Source organism: Lissotriton vulgaris, chromosome 5 (genome assembly GCF_964263255.1).
Source record: "Lissotriton vulgaris chromosome 5, aLisVul1.2, whole genome shotgun sequence".
Classification (NCBI taxonomy): Eukaryota; Metazoa; Chordata; class Amphibia; order Caudata; family Salamandridae; genus Lissotriton; species Lissotriton vulgaris.
Window position 1 is genome coordinate 346,392,345 of NC_141693.1, and position 25,547 is coordinate 346,417,891.

Consider the following 25,547-nt stretch of genomic DNA (forward strand, 5'->3'; position numbering starts at 1 on the left):
CTCAGTAAAGGAAAGTTTAGCAAGCTGGCTCTTTTTGTGATGCATCATTATGTTGATATACCGTGTAAAGAGTCCAGGGCTATGCAATCCCAAAGTGCTCTATGTGGGGGTTGTGTGGTTAAGCAACCTTAGGCTTAACACAGAATAGTGCAAGACCTTACACACAATGATAAATAAATGACAACATGACTCAAGAAGGATATCCACACCAATTTATAAAAATAACAAGTACCTTTTATATATGATTTAGCATCGGAGAAAAGTTGTAAAGGTGAGTCCGTTTTTAAATATAAATTCTTTTCACTTTAACAAGTGGACACAGTGCAATTTCTTAGTTCTGCAGTGATATCCTATAGAAGGAAGAGCAAGTTCTGCGGTATACAACGTTGACAACGCGAGCGTTACAACGAAGTACCATTACCACGCGGTTATAACAACGAAAATTGTTACAACGAATTGCGCTGGGTGGCGCTCAAGGATAATAAATGATTTAATTTACTATCCCAACACCTTCCCTACTATCTACGGGGACTGGTGTTGGAATAGTAAATTATATTTTTTAAATTTGCGCCCCCCCAATGGAAGTCGTTGTAACGACTTGCGTTGTTACAACCGCGTTGTAATGGTATGCGTGGTAATGGTACTAGTGGTAGTGACATACATCCAAGTTCTGCAAACAGGTACAGTACATAGACTTACAGGACCAGTCTCCAGGAGTTGTGGTGGGCAAGGTCCAAACCAGCGATATGAGACCGGCCGGCTGCAGAGTGAAAGTCAGCATTGGTAGCCCAATGCGTTTAAGTGGGGATCAGCCTTTGTAAAAAGAGGCTGCAGGCTCTTGCTAGGAAGCCTGTTGGGCTGATTCAGCAAGTGGGCTCAGGACTTGTGATGCTCAGGTATCGGGGTACACCTTTGGTCGTCTTCTGTAACACCCTGCGGCAACAGGTGCAGGGGTTTCCTTAGGCGTCAGGTTTTTCATTACCAGAGCAGTCGTAGTAGAGGGGGGCCTGCGTGCAGACGCTGCATGCAACGTTTGGGAGTCCGGGAGGGGTGAAACCACAATGGACTTGAGCTTTGGAGGGCTGGGGAAACTTCTTGACACCGTTGGCCCACTTCAACTCAGCCGGAGACAACAGGTGTAGTGGTGGCTTTGTGTGTCAGATTTTGTCGGTTCCGGAGGCCTCAGAGTCTTCTCTTTTCACAGAAGATTATGAGTCTTTTTTTAAAGCAGGCAGTCCTCCCAAGTTGGAGTGACAGCTGCAGGATGAGTTGGCTTTGGCGCAGTTTTCGCCGAGAGATGCAGACAGGCTGACAGGGTTGGAACCAGGTCAGCTGCTTCTTCTCTGCTTTTATGCCCGTTCAATGTCCTCTCTTTTTCTTAGGTCGCCAGGATCTGCTTCTCTGGTGCCAGGGACTCCCCTAAAAGCTGAATTTATGGGTGTTGGGGGAGTGTAGGGTAGTAACGAATGGGCTACTGATCCTTTTGGTCACTACGCCCCCTATATCGCGAGGGCTTTAATACTATCATGGCTAGACTATGCCAACTCTCTTCTTAGTGGAACCCCAGCCTTCCTAGTCTCTAGATTACAGATCATCCAAAATGCGACGGCGAGACTTCTCTGCAATGTGCCCAGTAGAGAGAGTGTACGAATCCATCTGAAAGAACTACATTGGCTACCAGTAACTCAAAGGATTACTTTTAAAATCCTAACACTAGCATTTAAAGCAGTCCATGATCTTGGGCCTTCGTATCTGAAGAAAAGATTCAGCCGCTTCACCCCCACTCGATCTCTACGCTCAGCTGATTGTAATTTACTGAGTGTACCCCGCTTTCGGCGAGTGCGCCTTGGAGGCCAGTCAATTGTTGCCTTGCGGCTTCGGCCTGGAACACTCTGCCTTTGTTCTTGAGATCAATTCAGAATTTTGTACCTTTTAAGAAGGCACTGAAAACGCATCTTTTTAGGTTTGCTTATTAGACTATTTTAAATTTCCTCTGTTTTCTTTGGCCACCTGCTTGTTTTTTCCTTTCGCGCCAGGATACTCTGGTAGTAACAGAGCGCGTTATAAAACAGCTAAAATAAATAAAAAATAAAATATCACCACTTACTTTGGGAAGTGGGCATAACCCTGTTGCAGAATTCCTAAGTATACTATCACAAAGATGGCTACTAATGAAAAACCGTGTTCACCTCAGTAGCGCACTGGAGGTGGCACGCATACCTGACTAGCTAATCTTTCCACCTGTCCAGGTGCCAAGTGGGCTCTAGATAGGGTGGGTAGCTTCCCCTCCTTTGAGGGAAGCCAGATTTGCATTCCAAAGGCGGCAACTTCTATGAAGCTTGCCGCCGAAGTAGGCTAATCAGCCAGTCTGAGGGGATGTTACACCCTCTTCCCGGACAGGCTTTTATTCTAGGAGGTTAGAACAGAGTGTCGGATGACAGGCTGGTAGAAACCAGTCTGCAAGCACAGCCGAGACTAGTAGGCTATCAAGGGGCAGCTCTAAAGTGCCCTCTCTGTGCATCTATTGGTAAATCCAACACTGGCATCAGTGTGGGTTTACCAATGCAAGATATTTGATACCAAGCATCTCTTTTTTCTGTGAGGCCATCAGGTTGCTGGGGGGAAATCATTTTCACCTGTGTCCAGCACATGTTTTAAAATGGCTTCCCTGGTCACTTGTACTGGCAGTAATAGGACTGACCAGCACAGGGGCATATATGCTCATGAAGGTATGCCCTCACATGTAATATTTAGCACCTTGCCTTAGGTCTGTTAGGCCTGCTGTAGGGGTAACTTACAAATATTCCATGCAGTGGTAGATGACATGACACACAGGGATGTGTGGCATGCTGTGTTTTCACTTTTGTCACCACCAAGACACGCAGCCGGAAATAGCAGTCTTGCATGTGCTTGGTGAGAGGTCCCTTTGGGTGGCACATTTGGTGCAGCTGCCCTTAGTGACCTTTTTAGCACCCCAAGCCCTAGACACCAGGGGACTTAGAGAGGGTGCTAAAGGTTTTGCCAATCTGGTAAACAATTGTACATTTTTGGGAAAAGAACACTGGTACTGGGTGTAGGAGAGTAGGATCTGCTTCTTATAGTTACCCCCACTTTTTGCTGATATTTCACTGTTTTCAACTTAGTCTGGCTGGGATCCTGCTATTCAGGACCCCAGCCTAGCTGCTTTCTCCTCTAAATTGATTGCATGTATCCAATCTGGGTACCCCTGATTGGATTCTGGGGTACCCTTATTAGTCCCTCATATATGGTATACTATGTGCCCAGGGCATAGGTACCCCAGAGGCCTCCCAGGGGCTGCAGGATGTATTATGCCACCCATGAGAGAACACTTAAACTGACACCACAGGTCTGCTACTGCAGCCTGTGTGAGGTTGTGCATGCATTCCTTACTTAGATATAGGTTCACTATATATATAACCTTATCACTACACATATAAACCTCTCAGTCACCCCTATTGCAGGCCTTATCAATCCTAAAGGCAGTGTTCTGGGTTTTGTGTGAGAGGGTGCCCATGCATGAGCAGAGCCCCTCTGCAGACTTTGGAATCTATCCTCCGGGGTTGTTAGTGATGCAGCCTAGACCATATACTCTTAAGTGCATTATAACCTCGCGTTAAAGGCTAATGGTAAAACGGTTGCACAGAAACATGTTGTTTTTGGTGTCAAACACCTTGAAATCATACCTCCACACCAGTAACTGTTATGATTTCTCCATGGTAGAACCACTAATGTGGGGCACCGGTCTACCCGGTACCAGCTTTCCTCGACCCTGGCATCACAAGATGGATGCTGCCACCCACAGACACGAGTCTGCCCTCCTGCTGCTGGACGAAACTCTGGCAGGGAAAGGCTTGATAATAGGTTTCCTGTCACAGGGAGGTGTGACCACCTCCCAGACTTGCATTAGTGTATTGGGGCTGGGTGGGTGCACTCCAAGAGTGCTTTGATGTCTGCACTGTGGGCACATTTGGTGTCCCCGTGCATAGTCCAGCTCAAACCAGTTTGCAGGAGCCGTTGGCTCCTGCTCTGGCGTGAAAATGGACAAAGGACATGGGTGTAGCCACCCCTTGTCCTGACCCTCCCATAGGTGGGTCCCCAGAGTTAGTCCCAACTTTTTCTTGAGTATAAACTAAGAACCCCTGACTACAGGACGTTAGATTTACCTGGACAAAACTCTGCCACAGAAACCAAGTACTTCGACGATCTACATAACGCTAGATGACTGAAGGATCTCCCTTAGATTAAAGGAGTTACTCCCCTGCTAAAAAGGGCACCAAAGACGCATCTTACTGGTTTGCGACTCCCAAGACTTTTGCACCACAGGTGGTGAGTTTCCAAGCTTCCCTGAGGTCGACTAGTGTGCTCAGGAATCCTGAGACCCGTATCCCTCATTTGGGCCGTGCAACCCGAACCCCTGGGCACTGTATCCATTTGCAGAAGCATCTGCTTTCCGGCGACCCCTGAAGCTGTGCTTTGGGCTACTTGCAGTCCAGACCCCGAGCAGTAATTCCACTGAAGACTACCGGCCTACACTCCACGAGTGTTCCCTGGGCTGTTGTTTTATGATTCCTCTTGAGGTCCCTTCGCGATCCCTGGTCTGTTGACCTGTGGGTCCCTGTGAAGGTAACTTTAAAATCCAAAGGGCTTTCCTGATTGCTCCAGACGTGCTCTGACTCTTCATAGCTTGGGGATTCCCCAGGACCTTGCTGGTCCTCATCGAAGCATCTTTTCTCTCACCACGTGAGTTGCAGTTGCCAAGGCTTGTTGGTGTTCAATCCGGACACTGACCCCCCCAACACTCGACATTCTTCTTGGGATAGCTCGCCTGCGAACTCTGGTCGACGTCTCCTGGTCCCTGTGGCTGCAGAGTCAGGCTTTACCTCATCTCACCTGAAGCACCAGACATCGGTGGGCATTCGTCTATCGTGCCACTGCTCACTGGCAAGTGACCCAGACTCTGTCCCCCCTGCTTTCAGGTTCTTCTCAGCTCCGATCCAGGCTTGGATCACACCGGACACTTTTCCTCTTCACGGCAGCAGCACTTTGCAGCATCTCGCCATTTAAAACGACAAAGATTCACGACACCGTTTGACACCTATGCACCCGGCTTCCCTGGGTTAGGTAGCACGAGTACTCCGGTGCTCACTTGGGTGCTGGCCTTAGAACCTTGTAAGTCTGAAACGGTTTGCTCAAAGTCCTCTCCTAAGTGTGCTTATTCTTTAAAATTCCAACTGAGACTTTCCCCCAGAGTTGTACGAAGCTCACAGCTGTGTTCTCACACTGCACACATCCCCCGTGGGTCCCCTATGTCACTATCTTGGGTGGTTTCTTGGGGTCCCAGCGATTCTACGTGCGCTGGGCACTGTGTCTAGTCAAGTCGTGGTTGTTATACCACTTTCTTAATATATGGTTCGGTCTCCCCCTGGAGCCCGCTGTGTATTGAGCTATTTACTGTCGTTCTAGTACTGTAATATTGTGTGCCTTGTTCTTTAATCTCAGGAAGAGTTTAGTAATAAATACATATATTTTATGTATATCTTGTGTGGTTCTCCTTTCATTTGGTCATTCAGGAGGTTATAATCTGGTAAATCAAGCTGCTTTACATTCCTTCGAGACTTAGCCTGAAGGCTGCTCTCCATAGCTACCACTAGGATAGCTTTCAATAAAGGTTGTCTTTAACCTAATTATCAATAAGGGCCTGTTGGACTGGTACAAGGTGCCCACTATAACTAGTGGACAGCATATACCAGGCCAACTTCTCACATTGGGGACCTGGTTAGCAAGAACCCAGTACACTTCAGTCAAAGGTGCATCAAATACCAGAAATGTCTGTGTTGAGGTGGTACTGCAACAAGTACCCTTCTTCCTATTTATTTATTTATTTTTAGGTTTGTATAGCGCTGGAAGGAGTATCTCGGCGCTTTGGCGGATGCTAAGGAGGATTGTGGACTGACATGGTTAGTAAGTGAGAAACAAGAGTGTTTTAAGCAGTTTCCTGAATGTCGTATGTTCCGAACAGAGAGTCTAAGAGAGTCAGGAAGTTCATTCCATAGATGAGGACCGAGGTAAGAGAGAGCCTTCCCTCCCAGTCTTGTCCTCTTAATGATAGGTACTTCAAGAAGATTTTTACTACTGGAGCGCAGGGCGCCCAGGGGAGTGTAGGAAATTAATTTGTCGGCCAGGTAGGATGGGCCCAGATTGTATAGAGCTATGTGGATAATGCAGCAGACTTTGAACCTAATCCGTTGGCGGATGGGCAGCCAGTGGAGTTTCACTAGTAGAGGGCATGATGGTGTCCTAGGAGGTGCATTCTGGACTAGTCTGGCTGCAGTATTCTGGACTATTTGAAGTCTGTTCATCAGAGAGTCATTAGCTGAGATCAGAAGCTCGTTACAGTAGTCCAGGCGACTGATGACTAAAGCCTGGACTAAAGTTTTACGGGTAGAGTACGGGAGTAATGGAAAGACTCTCCGGAGCATTCCGATTATGTGAAAGCATGAGCCAGCCGTCTGTGTTACTTGTTATTTTAGACTAAGAGCCTGGTCTAATCGGATGCCTACATTTTTTACAACTAATTTAGGGGCGGGATTGGGGCCCAGATCTGAAGGCCACCAGTCCGGGGTCCACAAAAGGGGAGCATCACCGAACAACATCACTGTTTAGGAAGGGACGTTAATTTCCAACTCTTCCGTTAGATGTGCACTGAACTGTGTGAATACTGCCGCCAGAGGCATCAATTCAAGTGTCCTCTTAAGCAGTCCAGCAAACTTTAACCCGTTTGATAAAGAGCATCTCTTCAGCCCACAAGAAGATGAGAAATTTAAAAAGACACTGACTCCTCGGCGCTCCTTTCGTCGCTCCTCTTAGAGATCAGGTTCCAAAGCGACATCTAGAGATGCCTCTGCATCCACCTACAGATCTCAAACTCACATCTCTCCATCTATAGGGTATTTCAGAGGCAACTACATGGATAACCACCTCGAAGGTCGGGGCAAAGGTACATCAACCCATAATACCCCATACGGTAACAGTGACAAACATTTACTTCCCCCGATCATTGTACACATGTCAGGAGCCGATTGTAGCAGTTTCTCCTCACCTGGAAGTCCAGAACATCGTTGGTGGGGGGGGGGGGGGGGGGGGGGGGTGTTGGACATTATTCAACATGGTATTTGCTTGGAGCACATCAACACTCCTCCCCAATTTTCCACCTCACACCTACACATTCTCTCTGGAACATCAACAACTGCTCAAGCAAGTACAGTCTCTCTTACTCAAAGAAGCAATAGACAATTCCTTTACAACATCAAGGGTCATGGTTCTACTCCCTGTACCTTCATATTCCCAAAAAAGACGGCTCCTTATGGCCCATTTTAGATGTAGGACCTCTAAACCACTATATATTATCAGAGGTTGTCCATATGGTCACACTTCAGCAGGGGCTTCGACTTCTACAGCAAGGCAACTTCATGCATTGCAGGAAAACACTATCAATTCAATTCACGGTCCTTTCATTTAGAGTAACCACTGCACCCAGAGTTTTTACTAAATGCTTAGCAGTGGTAGCAGGGCACTTACTCAGACAAAACATTCATGTCTTCCCCTATCTAGATGACTAGCAGATCAAAGCGCACACACACATTTTGTGTTGTCAACACACTCCGATTATCATAAACCTCCTACACCAACTGGGATTTACTATCAATGTCCAAAAGTCCTATCTTCTGCCTTCACAGCTCCAGCCCTATCTAGGGCCTGTGCGCAACACTCAATAAGGTTTAACCTATCCAAATGCATCCAGAATTCACAATTTCCAAACACTACTACCACAATTTCAAGTCAATTAATACTTGACCGTCACAACTTTCATGCAGCTTCTAGAAATGCCATCATGCATTGCCATAGTGCCTCTTGTAAGACTGAACATGTTTCCTCTTCAAGAATGTTTAGCACAAAAGTGGACTCAGTCACAGGGTCTACTGCAAGATCTAGTGTTGGTAGACAGCCGCACTGATCACACTTTGCAGTGGTGGAACATGCAATACTTTCTGAAAGGCGGCCGCTCATTGACCCTGTTCCACAAATCGTGTTATCAGCAGATGCATCCCTCACAGGGTAGGGCGCTCACCTACAGGATCAGTTCAGGTCTTTGGGACAGTAAACACCAGAATCTCCTTATCAGCTACCTAGAGCTTCAAACTGCTCACCTAGCGTTGGAATTATTTCTACCTCACCTGATAGGCAAGGTTGTCTTAGACCGGACAGACAACATGACAGTCATGTACCGTATACAAAAACAGGAGGGGATACCCTTTGAACAGTTATCCCGCCTCTGAAAGAAGTGACCTGCTTAGAGCCACCTGGGTCACCACAGACTACCTCTTGGCCTTTCATACTGAATGAAGAGTCGGAGAAACAGTGGAGAATATACACCAATAATTGTTTATTAGTATATGCTCAGAGCGGGGCTCCGTCTGCATAGTCTCGTAAGAGTACTACAGAGGGAACTGAGGAACAGTAAGCATAATGATACATTATGTACATTGCATGGTTAGCTAACAACACGCCCACAGTGGAATTTTCCAAGCAGATGTGTCCGTACAGAGAAAGACATAAAAAAAATTAAAAAAAGGTTTCTACTCTCATATCTTGCACAGTTTAGGACACTCTCAAGGTCGTTCCGTCCTATGTTGAGATCAAACTGCCAGACAGGTGGGAGAGGTTCTTTATCTAGGGAAAATATTGCACTAGTTCAAAAAAATTCTTTGTTAAAGAAACAAAACTTAGCAAAGGATATTTCTCAGAACAGGGAAGGGTTAGTTTCAAACCTCACACACAATGGGGTCTGAAAAAGAAAATGGTGCAGTGAATGCTAACTTATACATGGTATTACGAGAGCATCAACGAGCATAATCTGACCTCTCTCAGACCATTTGGCGTTTGGCGATACATCACAAAATCCATCTCCTAGCGGAACATCTGACAGGCACAGATTTTGCCGAACTCGTCAGCAAGATGTAGCAACAAGTGGGAATGGGAACTCCACCCCAAGGCCTTTTCCCCTATTTCCACAAATGGGTGTTTCCACAAATATACCTCTTTGCGACTCCACAGTACGTAAAATTCCCAAAGTTTGCTTTCAAGTTCCCAACCCACTCCCGTTTCAAAGGCAATTCACTATTGATCAGTTGGCCATGGATATTTGCCTACACCTTTCCGCCTCTCCCCTTTCTTCCATTTCTGGTTCAGGAAATGTTTCTCACCCTTATTTTGGTTGCTCCCACATGAGCTCATCAACCTTGGTTCACCACACTGCTCAAACTCTCAGTAGTTCCACAGGAGATGCTTCACCTCAACGCAGATCTTCTCACTCAAAACCATGGCGTGATCAGACATCCAAACCAAAAGGAGTTAAACCTTGTGATCTAGCTCCTGAGGTCATAGAATTCGGGTACCTAAATTTGCCGACAGAATGTATGACAATTCTTAAGGTAGCATGTAAACCTACCACTAGAGCTTTTTATGCAGCCAAGTGGAAAGATATGTTTTTGCTTTTGTAACCAAATATTGATCCATTCAGTGCATCTGTACAAAACATTATTTGTTACCTTTCGCATTTACAACAATCTGGCATTGCTTATACTGCCGTATACTTATATCTTGCAGAGGTGGCAGCCTATCTACAAAATAGGCAACACTTATCGTTGTTCAAAGTGGCAGTTAGTAAGGTCTTCATGGAACGCCTTAAAAGAGTCCTACCACTCAAGAGTCCCACCTGCACCTGCGTGGAATCTCAATATTGTTTTCACAAAACTTATGGGTCCACCCTTTGAACCATTCCACAGTTGCTCCCTCCAATTTCTTTCTTGGAATGTTGCCCTCTTAATTGCCTTCATTCCACTTAGGCGTGGCAGTGAATTCCAGGCACTAACTTTAAAAGACCCCTTTTTTCAACTGCACAGGGATAGGGTTGTTCTTAGTACCAACCCAGAATTTCTTCCAAAAGTAGTTTCCCCTTTCCACCTTAAAAATTACCTATTTTCTTCAACCTGATTCTGTGGCAGAAAGAGCTCTTAATACACTAGATGTCAAAAGGGCATTAATGTGTTATATTGACAGAACCAAAGACTTTTGCAAAACTAAGCAACTCTTTGTTGCTTTTGTAACCCTCATAAAGGGAAGCCCATTTCTAAATCCGGTATTTCTAGATGGATCGTTAAATGTATTCAAACATGCTACATCAAAGCTAAAAGAATGTTGTCTATACCTCCTAGAGCACATCAGGGGCGTCTTTGGCTTTCTTGGGCAACATCCCCGTAGCTGACATTATTAAAGCAGTGTACTGGGGTGGGGTTCACTGGATCAGTAACGGAATCAGAAGGCTGGAAAAGTGCTTTTAGAGAGGGTTTTATTTTAAGGTAAGCCTTTTTTCTACCATTGGTCAGTCTTATGCGGGCAATCTCGTCGGGCTCCGTTCTGACGCCTCTAGGAAAACCAGGTAGTTCCAGGGTGTTCCGGCGTTGTCCGGGTGGTGTTGCAGCCAGAGTGATGTCGTCAATATCGGTCTCCAGGCGAAGTCCGGGAGAGCTCCACCCAAAAGGAAAGGAACAAAAAAAACTATATCAGGGAGACGTTCAACACGCTCCATATAGGGGCCGGGAGTGAGGGAAAACCTGGTGCTGAACTTTAAGCAAACGAACGGTAGAAGTGCTCGTGAGGAAAGGGTTTCAGGGGATCGACTAGGCGGTATGTACACAGTGGTCTAACCACTCCAACCCGCCCACCCCGCAACTTTGCCCCGTACCTTGTAAAGCCACGCTCCTCCCGCGGGAGCGTGGCGGGGCGCTTCACGGGAACGTTGGCCTCCTGGCTTGCTGTCTTCCACTCGTCCGCTCGTGGTCTGCTCCGTGCTCGGTCTCCACTCCACACCGCTCTCGTCCTCCGGGGAAAAGTCTTCCGGCGTCTTCCGGGATCCTCCTTCTTTTAACGTGTCGACGTTCAAGATGGGCGGAGTCTCGTCTTCCACGTACTCGGGCTTAAAGGGACGCTGTCCAGTTTCTACCTCGCATTCCCAAGGGTCCACAGAGTCATGGTTGATCCACTCCTCCCCAGGAAGAGGTGAATGCTTCTGGAGGGAAAAGGGCGAGAGAGGAATAGCTGACCACCAATCACGACAAACAGGCTCCTCACTCTGACTCGCACCAGGCTGACCCGCCACCCCGTCACAAGCAGCTACATGGTCTACACCACACACTTTCACTAAGCACTATTGTGTGGATGTTCTAGCACACCAGCAAGTGAGGGTAGGACAGGAGGGGGTACATATGCTTTTTTTAAACAACAACATCCACAGCCACCGCTTTTGGACGACACTGCTACACATTCTATGCAAGCATGTGTCTCTACAGCCACACATGCCTCGAACAGATTATGTTGCTTACCCTGTAAGCACTTGTTCTTAGCATGAAGTGCTGTATATTCTCATGCTCCCACCCTCCTCCCCGGACACTTATGGTTGTTCTTATCTATACTTTCATATGCAGGGACATCTCATTACTTATACTTACTTGTACTCCATTCTCACCGTCCTGCGGGAAAACAGTGTAACAATGGAGTCTATGCCCAAGCGCACTATTACCAAGAGGAGGAGTTCCCTTAGCTTGTGACTCGAAATATTCTTTGAAGAAAAACAACTTGCACACATCCAGACCGAGCAGCAGATGACAGGAGTATGCAAAGCATGTGAATCTACTGCACTGCACGCCAATACCAGATGTTTAGTAAGTAACATAATCCTTTTGTAGCACACCAACTGAACTCTAGATGCATCAGTTTGTCTTTTGTTAACCTGCCTCTATTATGTATCTTCTTTCTAGAAAAATGTTCTGACTTTGCATTGGACTACTTGTCTATTTATTTTCTCATTGTTAATTTTCCTTGGTCCTCCTATTATTGTTTCTTCCCCTTCTGCGTTACTCCTGATCTTTATATCCTGACACTGCTAACTCCAAGCTAGAGTGACTGACTTCCTCACTGGTACATTCTCTTCCTCCTTACAGTCTGATAATGGCCTTTTCATTCATTGCCATTAACTCCTAAAACAGCACACCTGATTTCATCCCCAAAACTAGCTGCTTGTACTTAGCCCAAATCGAAGGGGGGTGTTGGTGGGGGGTGGGGGGGTGGGGGGGGGGGGGGGGTTGGGGTCCACCTCGACAGACTTTTGCAGCTACCTACTTCCACCACTAACAGTAGAATGTTTGCCTGCTTTCACCACCTCTATATCCACCACAACTGGCCTTACCTCAAATCCATCATCCAGGCTTGCTTAGTGTTATAGTTAGTTTCGGATATACATTATTGCCAGGAATTACTTTATAAGGTGATGAAAAATACCATCAAGTGTTCAGTCTGGCAATTCAATAAACCAGCTGACCATAGAATCTTTATAAACTGACAGAATGTTCAAGATTCGACAGATCCATCAGGAATTAAGTGAGGAAGAAAGAAACCAAGGTAAGACAGAGAGGGGCCCTGAAGACCAATAACAATAAAGGAATGAAATAGAACGGTTAGATCTTGAGAAATCTAGATTAGTTCTTCAGATTCCTCAGTGGCTTCCCACAATACTCATGCCCTCTAAAGAATTTCTCAACTTTCAAACACTTGCTGTGTTATAAGTGCTGTTCTTCTGCCTCCAGCTTGCTTACAATACACACAGGGGTATTTTACATATTCCTCACCCCAGTCTTTGTCTTTGTATGACCTAGCAACAGAAAATCCAAGTCCTCCTTCCTTCCTTAGGTCATTTCCCTGTATACCCACAACCTCCCCTTCCCTCATGATCTTAGTCCCTCTTTATAACTCCTTTCAAACTTCTACATCCCGCTAATTTGCCCTGGTAGCGTCTTGTCAGATGGGGCACCATTTCTGTAGTTTTAAAATGAATCCCACCCCACCTGAATTGAAAAATTGATCTACAAACTACTTGTTCTGATGTGAATGTTCTTAGCAGATTATCACCCTTCTGCAATCTACATCACAAATTATAAAAATCTAGTAGAAAAAATGAAGAATCCATGCCTGAGTTTCTTCTGTTGCTGAAGCACTGTACAAATTATATACTGTTGTGCATCATCACACTTCCCAATTTCCCACTCTTCATCTTCCCATAAACCTGTTTATATAAATTACACATGTATAAGATACATATGCACTGCCTTCTTGTAATATGGATACTACGACATATTGATGATGCTCTAGCAGCTGAATAAACCCCAAAAAATCATAATGCTTGTCTGCCTTCTGTCCCTTCCTACCCGAGCTCATTTTTAACTTTTCCACTTCTCACCTTTTAATCCCATTAACTGTTCAGATTTGCTTTTAAACATCCTGCCTTTTGACCTCACTTTGGCTTTCCTACCTTATTGCACCATCCTTTGCCAGAAGCGTTTCACTGTTCTCTTCAATTGTAATATACCCTTAACACATTTCTTTCTGTTTCTTTTTTCAGTTCACCTACCAGTCTCTTTTGTTTGCGATATTGGTCTTATGTCTCTAAGATTAGCTTTCATCTATTCCAGTATAGTACATCTCCATCCCTCCCTTGATTCTCTTACCATTTTTACGTCTGCCCTTCCCTCACTAAGTTTGTATCTCTTTGCATCCCGTGTCCTGTCCTTCTTTTCTTTACCTCTTCAGCCTTTTAACTCCATTTGGTGCATGGGTAAGTCTTTTGTGTCCTCTCCCATTGTTTCTGTTGTTATTGCTTCCCTGAGTGCTGCTTCTGTTCACCTCCTATTAACTATTATGCCTCTAGGTTCTGTGACTGAGCTGTCTTTGGCCTTCTGGGCATTCTATTTTAAGTGTGTATATATTTTGCTCCATTAAGTGTAGGGATATCAAATGCATCAATCCTACTGATTGCTTAGCTGTTGCTATATTCTAGATACTTTAAACCAGTTTTTATTTCTTGTCATTCTACTTTACCTACTTCTGATGGATGACCTAGTTTGCTATATGAGAGTTTTTAAATTAATTAGTTGATGTAGTTGGTCTTTATAGCCTGCTTTGTCTTGAACCAAGATTACTGTATCTGGGAATGTGTTTTAGTCTGTTATCACAATTGTAACTTTCTTCATGGCAGCAGACACTTCCAAAGCACAGACTCGTAAACCCAAGTGTGTGAAAGGAAACCATTGCTCTCGCAATGCATACATGTTGGTGTACAGACAACAGACAGTAGAGACTAAGGAGGTCACGTTTGAAGTTCCTGGTAAGCAAATGTACCTTACTTACTAATCTGCTAGGCTGGTTATGTAGTAGAGTATTTTCTTTTATTATACTTTTAAGACTTCTAATGGCATAAATACGCGTTCGAGGCATATGGGCTGCAGATTACACACTGTGCATAGATGACCACCTAGTGTTGGGCAGTTTGTTTTGTTGTAGAAAAGTCTTTGGAAGTCAACGGGATAGGTGACTCCTCCTTTGAATGATACTGCGCATGGGCATCGGTTCCATCCCCAGATTGTTTTTTTCTGCAACCGGGTTCGGATGGGTTCCAGCGCTCCGTATTGAAACCGATTTCCTTTGGCGCCCGATCCTCACCAACTTAAAAAAATCAGTTTTGAGCGCTTTCCCAGTCAACGCTACTCTTCAACACCGAAGATTTCGATTTCGGTCATCGTCGACGGCCTTCGGGCCTAACTAGGCCTCAACTCCAGCTCATGGAAAGGACACCATTTAAAAAGTGTCCTCAATGTGGGTCGAAGTCTCCTACACCGACCTTCATGAAGTGTGTAACCTTTGCCTCTCCCCGAAGCACGAGGCCAGAGACTGTTCCGCTTGTGCCTCTTTCCGCTCCAAAAAGACTATCCGAGACCGAAGAGCTAGGAGAACAATGGCTCGATCTACAGCTCCAATTCCGGACAACATCTTTGAAGAAGGCGTCGACGTCCCAGAACAACACGACGCCGACAGCAACTCCGAGGCAGAAGATTCAGACGTCGAGGACATCACTCCAGCACAGCGGGTCGTAAGTAAGACCGTCGACCCCGACCCTTCCTTGACACATCCAAAGAAGGCCCCTGTCACACCCTCGCCCTCGGGCTCTGGTGCACATCGACACACTGCTTCTACTACCCCACCTTCGGGCCCGGCTAGGAAGCTAACTAAGCCTTCAGGCGACTTGGGCTTGAGTAGGACTACCCACGGTGCCGGCACACACCTACCTGCACCGAAAAAGAGAACATCACTGTGGACCAGGCTGTACTATAAACTCTGTTTCAAACTACTGCAACGGATACTGGTGGTTGCCGCTAGGTGTGGGTACTGCTATACAATCTATGCACAATGTGCAATCTGCAGCTCATATGCCTCGAACTGAAAATGCTACTTACCAGTATGCATCTGTTCTTGGCATGTAAAGCTGCAGAGTTACACACGCCCACTCGCCTCCCTGGCTACCTGTATCTGTTCCAGTATTATCTTAATTAGATACAAATTACATGGACTTCACTACTTCTTGTACAGCTCCATCACTTCCCTAATGGCGAAAAACAATCTGGGGATGGAGCTGATGCCCATGCGCAGTATCATCCAAAGGAGGAGTCACCTATCCTGTGACTTCTGAAGAGTTTTCTACAACAAACCAAACTGCAAACATCCGGGCCCAACACTAGGTGGCCATCTATGCACAGTGTGTAACTCTACAGCTCTACATGCCAAGAACAGATGCTTACTGGTAAGTTGTATTTTCCTTATTGTTGCACTGCCTGCACTGAAATGCTTGTTTGGGACACGTTTAGCCTCCACCTTCTTGTACTCTTATTATGTGAAGATAGGGTGGGGGAGGACTAGAAGGAGAATACTCGTTTCTCAGTCATATTGATTCACACTTTACATTTGGTGCTCTGGGGTATTCCTGAAGATGGGCTCTTCCTGGCAATGTTCAGTGCCAGTTGCCTACCGATAGCTCACAAGCGGACGCCATCTTGGTTGGTGGTCCAGCTGTTTTCTATGCCTGGAACACTATTAAAAGAGGCCTGGTGCACGGCAGCGATCAAATAGTAAAAATTGAGGCTCGCTGTTTGAATTTGCTTTTAGTATGCTTTTAATACTTCTAGTGGCACATATACACTTACGTTTGCACTGCCTGCACTGAAACGCTTGTTTTGCACACTTTTAGTTACTACCTACGTATATTCTTATTACGTGAATATCGGGTGGGGGGGACTCGAAGGAGAATTCTTGTTTCTCAGTCACCTTGATTTAGCACTGTCACATGTTACATTTTGTGCTCGGGCATTCCTGGAGATAGGCTCTCTATGGCCTGTTCAGAGCCAGTCGCTGTCCGAAAGTGGATGAGAGGATGATGTCTTGCTTGGAGTCCCAGATCATTTCTATATACAGTATACTATTTAATGAGGCAGATTGCGCTGCCGCCCCTAGGGAGCACCTAAGGCAAGCCCGGCTGGGGCAAAGGACTAGAAACCCTGCCCCTTTTGGCTCAGATCATTGATATTACTCCTCTGAGGTTTTAAAATCCTAACCAGCTGTCTAGGAAAGACTGCTATCCCTCCCTTGACCTGGATAGTATGCCTAATAAGTGCTCAAATTGAAATTGTTTATTTACTCCGATTGACGTCAGAGCCATTGACTAGACCCACGCTATATGGAATGTACAAGCACCCGTAGCTCCTACACAGTTAACCATTGGCTGGCAAAGGTTCCTACTGAATTGTAGGTCGCTCCCCAAGTACAGTCTTTAGCTGTTTACTTAGTTGGAAGAAAAACAAAACAAAGTCCTCTTTTTAACATAAACATGATTGAATGTGGATAGTTGGACAGATATTGTGGTAGCACTCTCACCCAGCTACGCAATTGCAAAAAATGGCCAGGTAGGAAAGAAAGGAGGAGGTGTACCTATCATTTTTAAAGATAACTTTTGAGTGCAAGTCATCCCTTCTTGACCTTGCATGTTGTGAAAGCTTGCTTTTCTCAATTACACTTTCCCATACATTCACCTTTTCTGGTCTGCTTTCATTTCATCCACTGGGGCCTGGTACAGAGTTTGTACAGGCTCTGCCGGAAATTGTATCGCCACATAGCCTTCAGACAGCCAATTTCCTGCTGATGGAGATCTGGATATTCATATGGATGCCATCATATATACACAGGCTAAAAATCTTAGAGAAGACTTATCATCAATACAGCTTGCTCAATTAGTCATGCTCCATTCCCATTCTATATGTTGGGTCCTATATTTACAAATATCTTGACTATGATTATGAATGCCCCTTTGCCAGTCCGTGCTCGCTCAATGCCCAAACCCAATAGAGCTCTAGCAAAATCCATCAGACAGTGGTCCAAGCTGGATATCACAAGCTGAGAAGCATCACTGGATAATTCTGCCTCTCGTTATATGGTGATGTTTTTGTCTCTTATTCGACCTTTAAGGAATGTATCAACTCAACGCTAGAGACGCTAATCCCCAAGAATGCCTAGAAACCTCCACGAGCAAGAACCTGGCCAAATGGTTCTCGCCCGAGATGATGAGATGATAAGGGAGTTGAAGGAAGAATGCAAAAGACACGAAAGAAAGTGGCGATGCCAGTATGATGAGGAGACAATAAGGAAACCTGCAAGAAAGCTCTAAAAAAGGATCAGTACTGACCTTTAGAACCACGTTAAAAGACTTTGCCAACAGAATCAGCCCATTCTCACATCTTTCCAAAGAAATATATGCCATTGTCAATTCGTTTCTAAAACCCAGTAATGCAGGGGATTGTCCCCCCTCTTCCAAGGAATAGTGTGAGCAGCTGGCCAATCACTTTTTAGGAAAGGTCAGACTTATTTACAATTCTCTGTCAGGAATAGCAGTCCCCTTTATGAAAGCCAAAAACAGTGCTACAGTCAAAAAACCTGTGGCGGAACTCTCGATGTTCCCAAAATTGAGTAAGAAAGATATTCTAATGACAGTAAGCACTTTTGTGTCGGGCTTGTATCTGGGCCCGGCACCTATGGATATCTTGCTGAAAGGGGGAGAGGCCGTGATATCTGCTTTAATGTTCATCTACAATTTATCCTTTGGAGAGTGGATGGGTTCCTGATTCATCAAAATATGTGATTATTTGCTAATTATTGAAGAAATCTTCCTTTGACGCTGACAAGGCGGAACACTACAGACCCGTTTCTCTACTTCCTGTGCTTAGTAAAATCATGGAAAAACAGTTAAATGATGTTCTTTCAGACTTTTTGGACTCTACATTTTACTTCACCAGACGCACTGGTTTTCAATATGGTTGCAATACAGAGACACCTCTTATTGGAGGATCTTAAAAAGATACTGGGCCATCTGTTCTCATTCTTCTGGATTTGAGCTCAGCTTTTAACAAATTCTCCCACTCGATGTCAGACGCTAGAAGATATTGAAACCACAGGAATGGCATTAAAATGGCTAACCTCGTTTCTAGCTAATAGGATCTTTCAAGTCAGTAAATGGTCTTTTCTATCGGAGAGACAACAGCTTGAGTGTGAATTGCTGCAGGGCTCCATGCTGAGCCCTACACTTTTTAATGTGTTTGTCTGGCCTCTATCAGACATCATTTGTGCTTTAGGTTCTACTATGGTGTCCTATGCAGATGACCCTCAGAACGTTGACTCTCCGTCTCGAACACTGATGCAGCTTTCGAAAGACTCACTATCTGCCTGGAACAGGTGACCAGTTGGATGGCGACAAGCTGTCTCAAGCTAATCAGGAATAATACAGAGGTAATTCTGATCAGAAACAATCCTTCGCTCTGGGATCAATTATACTAGCCTTCGTGCTTGGGGGAGTGTCCCCCAAACCAGAAGTAAAGAGCCTTGGAGTCATTTTTGACAAAGAACTAACCGTCAGGCAAAGAAAGATGCTGGATCCTGCTTTGTCCTCTTAAGATCTCTTATTACCTATGGAATGTTATAGGACGTGGTTCATGGCCTGGTACTTTCTTGTCTCGACTATGGCAATTCTATTTATCTAGGCATCCCCTCATATGTTATCAGTGAGTTGCACATCACTCAGAATTCCGCGGCTCGAGCACTGCTGGGTGTGCCCCGAATGCAATCAGCACGATCAGCTCTTGCTCAACTCCATTAGCTGCGTATAAGCAAATTAATAGAATTAAAAGCCTTATGTATTGCCCATAGGATAAAACATTTGCCTGGCCCACATATCCTACTTTACCTTATCACCCCGTATATCGAGTGGCCAAACAGAGCTGTGATCGATCAACCTCTTGTCGTCCCTAGAATCAAGAGAGCTAGAAGTGGGGGTCGCTCATTCGTCTACCAGGTTTCTAAGATCTGAAACTCCCTACCTATTCATCTCAGATCAAACATAAACCTGCTAAGTTTTAGGAAGTCGTTGAAAATTCACCTGTTCATCTAACCTGTACATTTTCGCACTTGTCCTGTCGGTGCCGGAAAGACCTTTGTGGGTAGATGTGTGTTCAAGAACTTTTTAATAATAATATTATTTGGTGGCAAAATTTCAAGTTTTATCATTGAGTCAACTGCCGTTTATTTTTATGTTTGTTTATTTGCCTATAATGGTTGCACTATGTAGATCAATTTCTTCAGAACATTCTTATAGTACATATTCAATGTGAATGTGTAAAAAGATGTAATGAGATGATTGAGAATGTATGAGGGAATGGGGTTACTTACTGCAGGAGTTTCAACAGAAGATTTACAACATGTGTGAGGTATAAAGGGCTAATCAGAATAGTGGTGTTACTCTTTGAGGAGTATGAGGTTGCTTCATTAGATTTAATTGCAATCAAACATTACCAGCCCTTAACTGAGTTTTTTGTTGTGTCCCACTGGTGTTCCAGGGCCACAATACTTTTATGCTCCATCTGGATAGCATTCTACTCCATTTTCGCACTTAACTGATGGTATTCATGACTTACTCCAGGAGGTGGCCTGGAGTTATAAACGCAACACCTGTGTAACTTTAAATAATAGTTAATAACCTGAATGCCCACACAATTCTTTACAATGAAAATGACAGCATTAAAGTAACTAAATATTATACAAATTAAATATAGAGCCTCAAAGAAAGCAAGAAAAGCCTACCTGCTTCGGTGTCATAGTTTCAGCCTTACAAGTGTTCTAGAGTGACTGTAAGAGTAGGCACAATCCTGCTATTAAATGTTGTTAATTTGAAATTTTCCAGAATTGTTCCAGAGGATATAATATTTTTCTACACTGGTTGTCGGCAAAGGAAGTGGCGGACAAGCATGCATGTTTGCTTAATTAATGAAATCTCCTGGCATAGGCATCCTGCCACTGAGACATTTTTTATTTTTGTTCTTGCAGTTTTCCTTCAAAAGCTAGTGGAACTCGATAACTGCAAGTTTGAGGAGTGGTGTATCGAAATGGCAGAAATGCGGAAACAAAGTGTAGACAAAGGAAAGGCCAAACACGAGGAGGTGAAGGAGATCTACCAAAGGTTACCTGCTGGAGCTGGTCTGTAAGATATTTTATTAATACATTTATGTGCAACTTATTGAACTTTTTTAGACCATGTATTTAAGAAATGTAATTCTTCATTTACAGTTTTCTAGGAGCAGTCATCAATGTCGACTGTTCTTTCTGAACAATTTTTTGAGCAATAGGCATGAAATATTCAAAATTGTGGTGTGACATGCAGGGTGGAGTGAATGGATTAGTGCGACATATGGGTATTATTGAAATGAAATGCGGATATATTCCTTGGTGTGCCATGCATAGGAGTGAATAGCTTGGCATAAAGGGGTATTGACTCAAAATCTATGGGATGGTTTGCTTGGCATGTAGTGTTTAATTGATTGTAGTGACCTGCAGGTTCATCATTCCATGGCATGGGAAATGGGTATGGGTTGATTGGCTTAACTTTTGTAGTTCTGAATGGAGTAATATGTACAATGACGTGGCGATTGGGACACTTTGTTAAAGAATTTGAGTAGTACCTAATATGACAGTTTTGAGGGTGATTGGTGTGGCTTGTGGTGAACGTTAGTAAGTGATGTGCTTGCGAGGTTATTGTTAATTGTCCCTACATTGCTAATTCATTCTATGCTGTTGTGGAGGAAAAGGGTTACAGACTCTGGGTTAACCAATTGTTTCCGGTTACAGATTCTTCACTAGGAAAGCACAGCTAACTTTTTTTGGGGGGGGGGGGGCAGGAGGGGGGAGGTAGATCCATAATTGATCTGTGATGAAATCCACAGGGACTCCAGCTTCCATTGGCTTCAACCACATCTCCAGATTCTATAGCCCTCTATCGTGCAGGTCTTAAGGACAGACCAGTCTTAAACTATATTTCATTTGATCCTGTTGTATCCAATTATAGCTCCTTTGGACTTAGAGGTCTACAGGAGCATACTGAATTAACCTACTTTGTTATCTTTTATAAAAGTTAGGATCTTGGAAGGAAGGTATGTGGTTTGAAAGTTGCATCATTTGTTTAAAAACTATGGAAAAACTCCAACATCAATTAGTCTTTTCCCACTATCAGTAGGTATTAATTCACACAAAGTATATTCATAGCCCTATCTTTGTTTCTTTTCAGTGTTTTGCAATGAAAAAACAATAAATGGACATAGAAATACCAACTTTGGTTGTTGCCTCCTACTCCCAAGAGGCCTTTTTACACTTGCGTTATGTCACTACTACAGTGAACAAACCAGTGCATTACTTGATAATTCCAAGTGATCCAGTGTACTGGGGTCCTTCAACACACAGATGTGGAGGGTGACTTTCTTGCAACTCAAGTGCTTTATATACAAGCCCATCAAAAGATGGTGTAAGGCCTGTTTAATCAGAAGAGCTTAGTAAGTATTGTCGTGTAGTTCCTATAACTCTATATAAGATCTGCGCGTTTGGACAACTTAGACTGTGGCATTGGTGTCCAGACTGATTCCAGACATCCCCACCGGGTATGTGTGCCTGTATACCAGCTAGCTTACAGTGCCACTAGAAACCCCTCTTACCAAGGAGAGAATAGATCTTGGCAACTATCGAACATGACAACTCTGCCCCATCAGGGAGTGTGAAAACAGTGCAGTACATTTCGCTCAGTCACTTGTGATCATTTTGTCTCACAGAGATATACAGAATACACGGTGGGGACTTTTTCAATAAGCATTTATTGAACCAGCGTCATTCTAGTGTTAAATAGGAGTGCTGAAACAACATTAAGACAGAAACCGATGTAAATGATTATAAGCACCAACAATGTAAAAGGATGGTAGATTCCTACAATAGTGCTAAAACAATTAATACAGGCAGGTATATAAAATACATGACCGTAATAATGTGTAGTCCTACGATGCGACCCTAACTAGATGTACCGAAGTGTACCTAGCATGTATGTAGGTGTATAGCCAAGAATCCCTCTAGGATAAAGTCAACCCCATTATCTGAAGTGAGACTGTGGGACCCCGTATCTGTCTCGAGATGGACACCCCGCGAGGGATGTCCGACCACTGCGAGCTGGAGTGTCTGCATGCAAGAACCTCAGCTTCTTGCGTCTGTGTGTCAGCATGGAAGTCCTTTTTTTCGTCTCCTTCCTCAGCAAAGATATGGTGTTTATATACCCAAAGTGGTACCCTCAGTCGATCTACCTTGCTGTGTCATGTCGGACTAGGATGACGGAAGGAATGGTCCTTATACATTGTTATTATGCAGGAGATTGTAGTCCTGCTGAGATATGAATGAGGCTAATTTTCTGAGAACACCCCTCCACGTCCTGTAAGCAGGAATGTAACTAGGTAAAAGGTCAGTACCAAGAACCGTTATGTAGTGTAATGGCAGGGGAAATATAGGTGAAAGGTTTGGTTACTACCTGAGCCTTTATTGGGTTACCCCTATGAAACCTAACACCCACTTCTCATCCGACTGGATGACATACTAACATTTTAATCTACTTCTAGGCATTGTACGTAAACCGCGAATTAGTCCACAAAATAGTGCATAAAAAAAGATTTTTTTTTTAAAATGCTAAAATTGTATATTAAGCCGTAAAAGTCTTACTTAAACATGTTCATATATATAGTCAGAACAACTGTGAGTGTCTGAAAGCCATGCTGTTCAGTGAAAAGAATAGTGATATTTGTTTAAAGATCCAAATTTGGTTATTTTGAAGAAGGCCCCATTTTTCCCATCACACGGTGAGCCAAATGTTTGTGTGTCCTGGCGGGGAGACACAACATCACTGTTCCTTGCCATCGCAGACGAAGGTCCATGCAACACCTCACAGATCAGGTCATTCGAGCACAGATACTCTTCTGTATTGCCCACAACCGATACTGGGGAAGCCTGGGTAACATCCAGGGCCTGAGCGTTTGTAGAGGAGCCGGTCTCCATTCTGAGAATGCAGACATCAACATTGGAATACGCTGAGGACATAGCAGTACGTGGGCCATTATCGGGTCCAGTAAAGCATCCACGTCCGGTGGCGCAACCAATGGAAGTGTTAGACAGAGATCCAACACGCATTCTTGTCCGCAGCACATGCATCGGAGGACAGACAGAACACAGCCAATCCAGACTGGTCGAAACGTTAGGAATCCAGACTCGCTAAGTTCTCGAAGGCGAGGTGTGCCCAGATGGAGTACCATGCGATCATCGTATCGTAACTCTCCAAGAGCGTTTTTTCCATCTCCTTGGTGACTGGGACGTCCATTGCGTAGCAGAAAAATTACAATCAGGATTCCTGCTATTAGTAACAGGATAAGCGGAAGTCCTCCAAAAATGCTTCCGAATACAGAGTGTATGAATGCTGGAATCACTCCGAAGACTGTCTGAAAGGTGCTCAACAGTCCCAAACCTATGGTCTTAAATAGGTGACCATTACCTAGGAGGAGTGTGGCTCAATGGTTAGAGCGGCAGACCCTGATGCAGAGTTCTGGCCAGGGACCAAGGTTCGATTTCCGCCTCGGCGGGGTCTCGGGCTCAATTTCCTCGGACCTGTTAATTCTCGCCTCGGTGCCTATTTTAATCACGGGCCCCATGCTGCAACTCTGGGCAATAGCTTGCTTAGCCTCCACACCGGCCCCAACAGAGCTAAGGATGCCTGGCTTCACTCTGGGACTGCCCAGGAGTGGACACTTCACAGGGAAAGCCAGGAGGGGTTCCACAGCGGTATGAGTATCAGCGCCAGGAAGCCGAATAGGCGACACCGCAAGGTGACCGTCTGGTGACCGTGCGCTCTATAAGTACCATGACATTTACATTTACATTTACCTTCGTATAAGACATGTTAAAGATACGTTGTACCATTTCTGTGAAATGGAAAGGGCAGTTTGTTCATACTAGGGCCTGTATCTCAGCTAAGGACCTTGCGACCCGAAGATCAAAAGTCTCTTGGGCGTAGGTTGACGGGCATGGTTTTCTGTAAAAGCATAGCTTTATTCAGCTCAGAGTATCAAACAGTATAAAGGAAAAATTCAAGGAAGGCCATAACGGCGCCTCCCTGAATGTGTTAGTCGGTTGGAATAAATACTTGCATATAACCACTAACCCTGGAGCCTACATTGACAAGATATGCGACGCCGGGAAGCATCCCACAACAACCTTGATCATTCAACATCAAGTAACTCCCATTTGAGAGCGACTTGAACACCGGATTAATCACAGCAGCCGGGGATCCTTTCAAATGACAGGATAAGTTTGCACCTGACCCATTACTGGCCCCGTGAAGCATGATATCCTGGCAGATGAGAGATCCTCTTAAAGAGTTCTCGTAGTCTCTACCGCTTAGATGCCCCCACTCCTGCATCAAAATCTATATGGCAATTCCCAAGATTCCTTGATGAATTCCGTACCCAATACTTCGTATCTGCCTGCCTGTTGTTGTTTTAGGCAATACTGAAACTGGAAAGTTATGACCTGTAATGTTTTATGGCCAGAGGTAAACCATTCTGTGGATGGTGACTCTACCACAGTGAAAGGTAAAAGGTCCAGTTTTTCAATACGCAGCATTGTATATTTTGCTCACCTTTGCGCCATTGTTATCAGGTTTTTAGTTAGATTGTATGCAGAGAACAAGAGCGTGCTGTTGATAAATCGCAAAGGCACATAACCCGAACACAATGATTGTAGAGTCCAGCTTAACATAATGGAACATAGTGTTGTGTAGTTCCTATATATTCCTATACAGAATCTGCGCGTTCTGATAACATGAACTGGGGGTTTGGTGGCAGACTGGTTCTGAGCACCCCCACCGAGAATTTTAACCTGTTTGTATTAGCTAGCTCACAGTTCCACTAGAATCTCCTCGTTTCGGGGAGAGAATAGTTTCTGGCAACCGTAGAACATGACAACCCTGATCGCTCAGAATCGTGGAATCAATGTACTACCTTCCTTTCAGTCACTCGTGCTCAGTTATTCGGTCTCAGAGAGTTACACAGAAGAAACAGTCGGACGTGTTACAATAAGAATTTAATGCACAGTTTTTCTTCTAGTGTCAAATAGATGTGCTATAACAATTGTTATAC

At 44.6% G+C, this 25,547-nt stretch overlaps 1 protein-coding gene across 3 annotated transcripts in view; it reads left to right on the forward strand.

Moving 5' to 3' along the window:
- Window positions 1-25,547, forward strand: part of USP48 (ubiquitin specific peptidase 48) — a 776,411-nt gene that overhangs the window by 216,772 nt on the left and 534,092 nt on the right. The window contains exons 10-11 of one of the 3 annotated variants that reach the window (XM_086921588.1): window positions 14,171-14,296; window positions 20,386-20,535. In XM_086921588.1, the coding sequence (XP_086777714.1) occupies window positions 14,171-14,296; window positions 20,386-20,535 (276 nt within the window). Of the gene's footprint in view, window positions 1-14,167; window positions 14,297-20,385; window positions 20,544-25,547 lie in introns of those variants that run through there. The other 2 variants (XM_086921587.1, XM_086921589.1) reach the window with 2 other exon arrangements.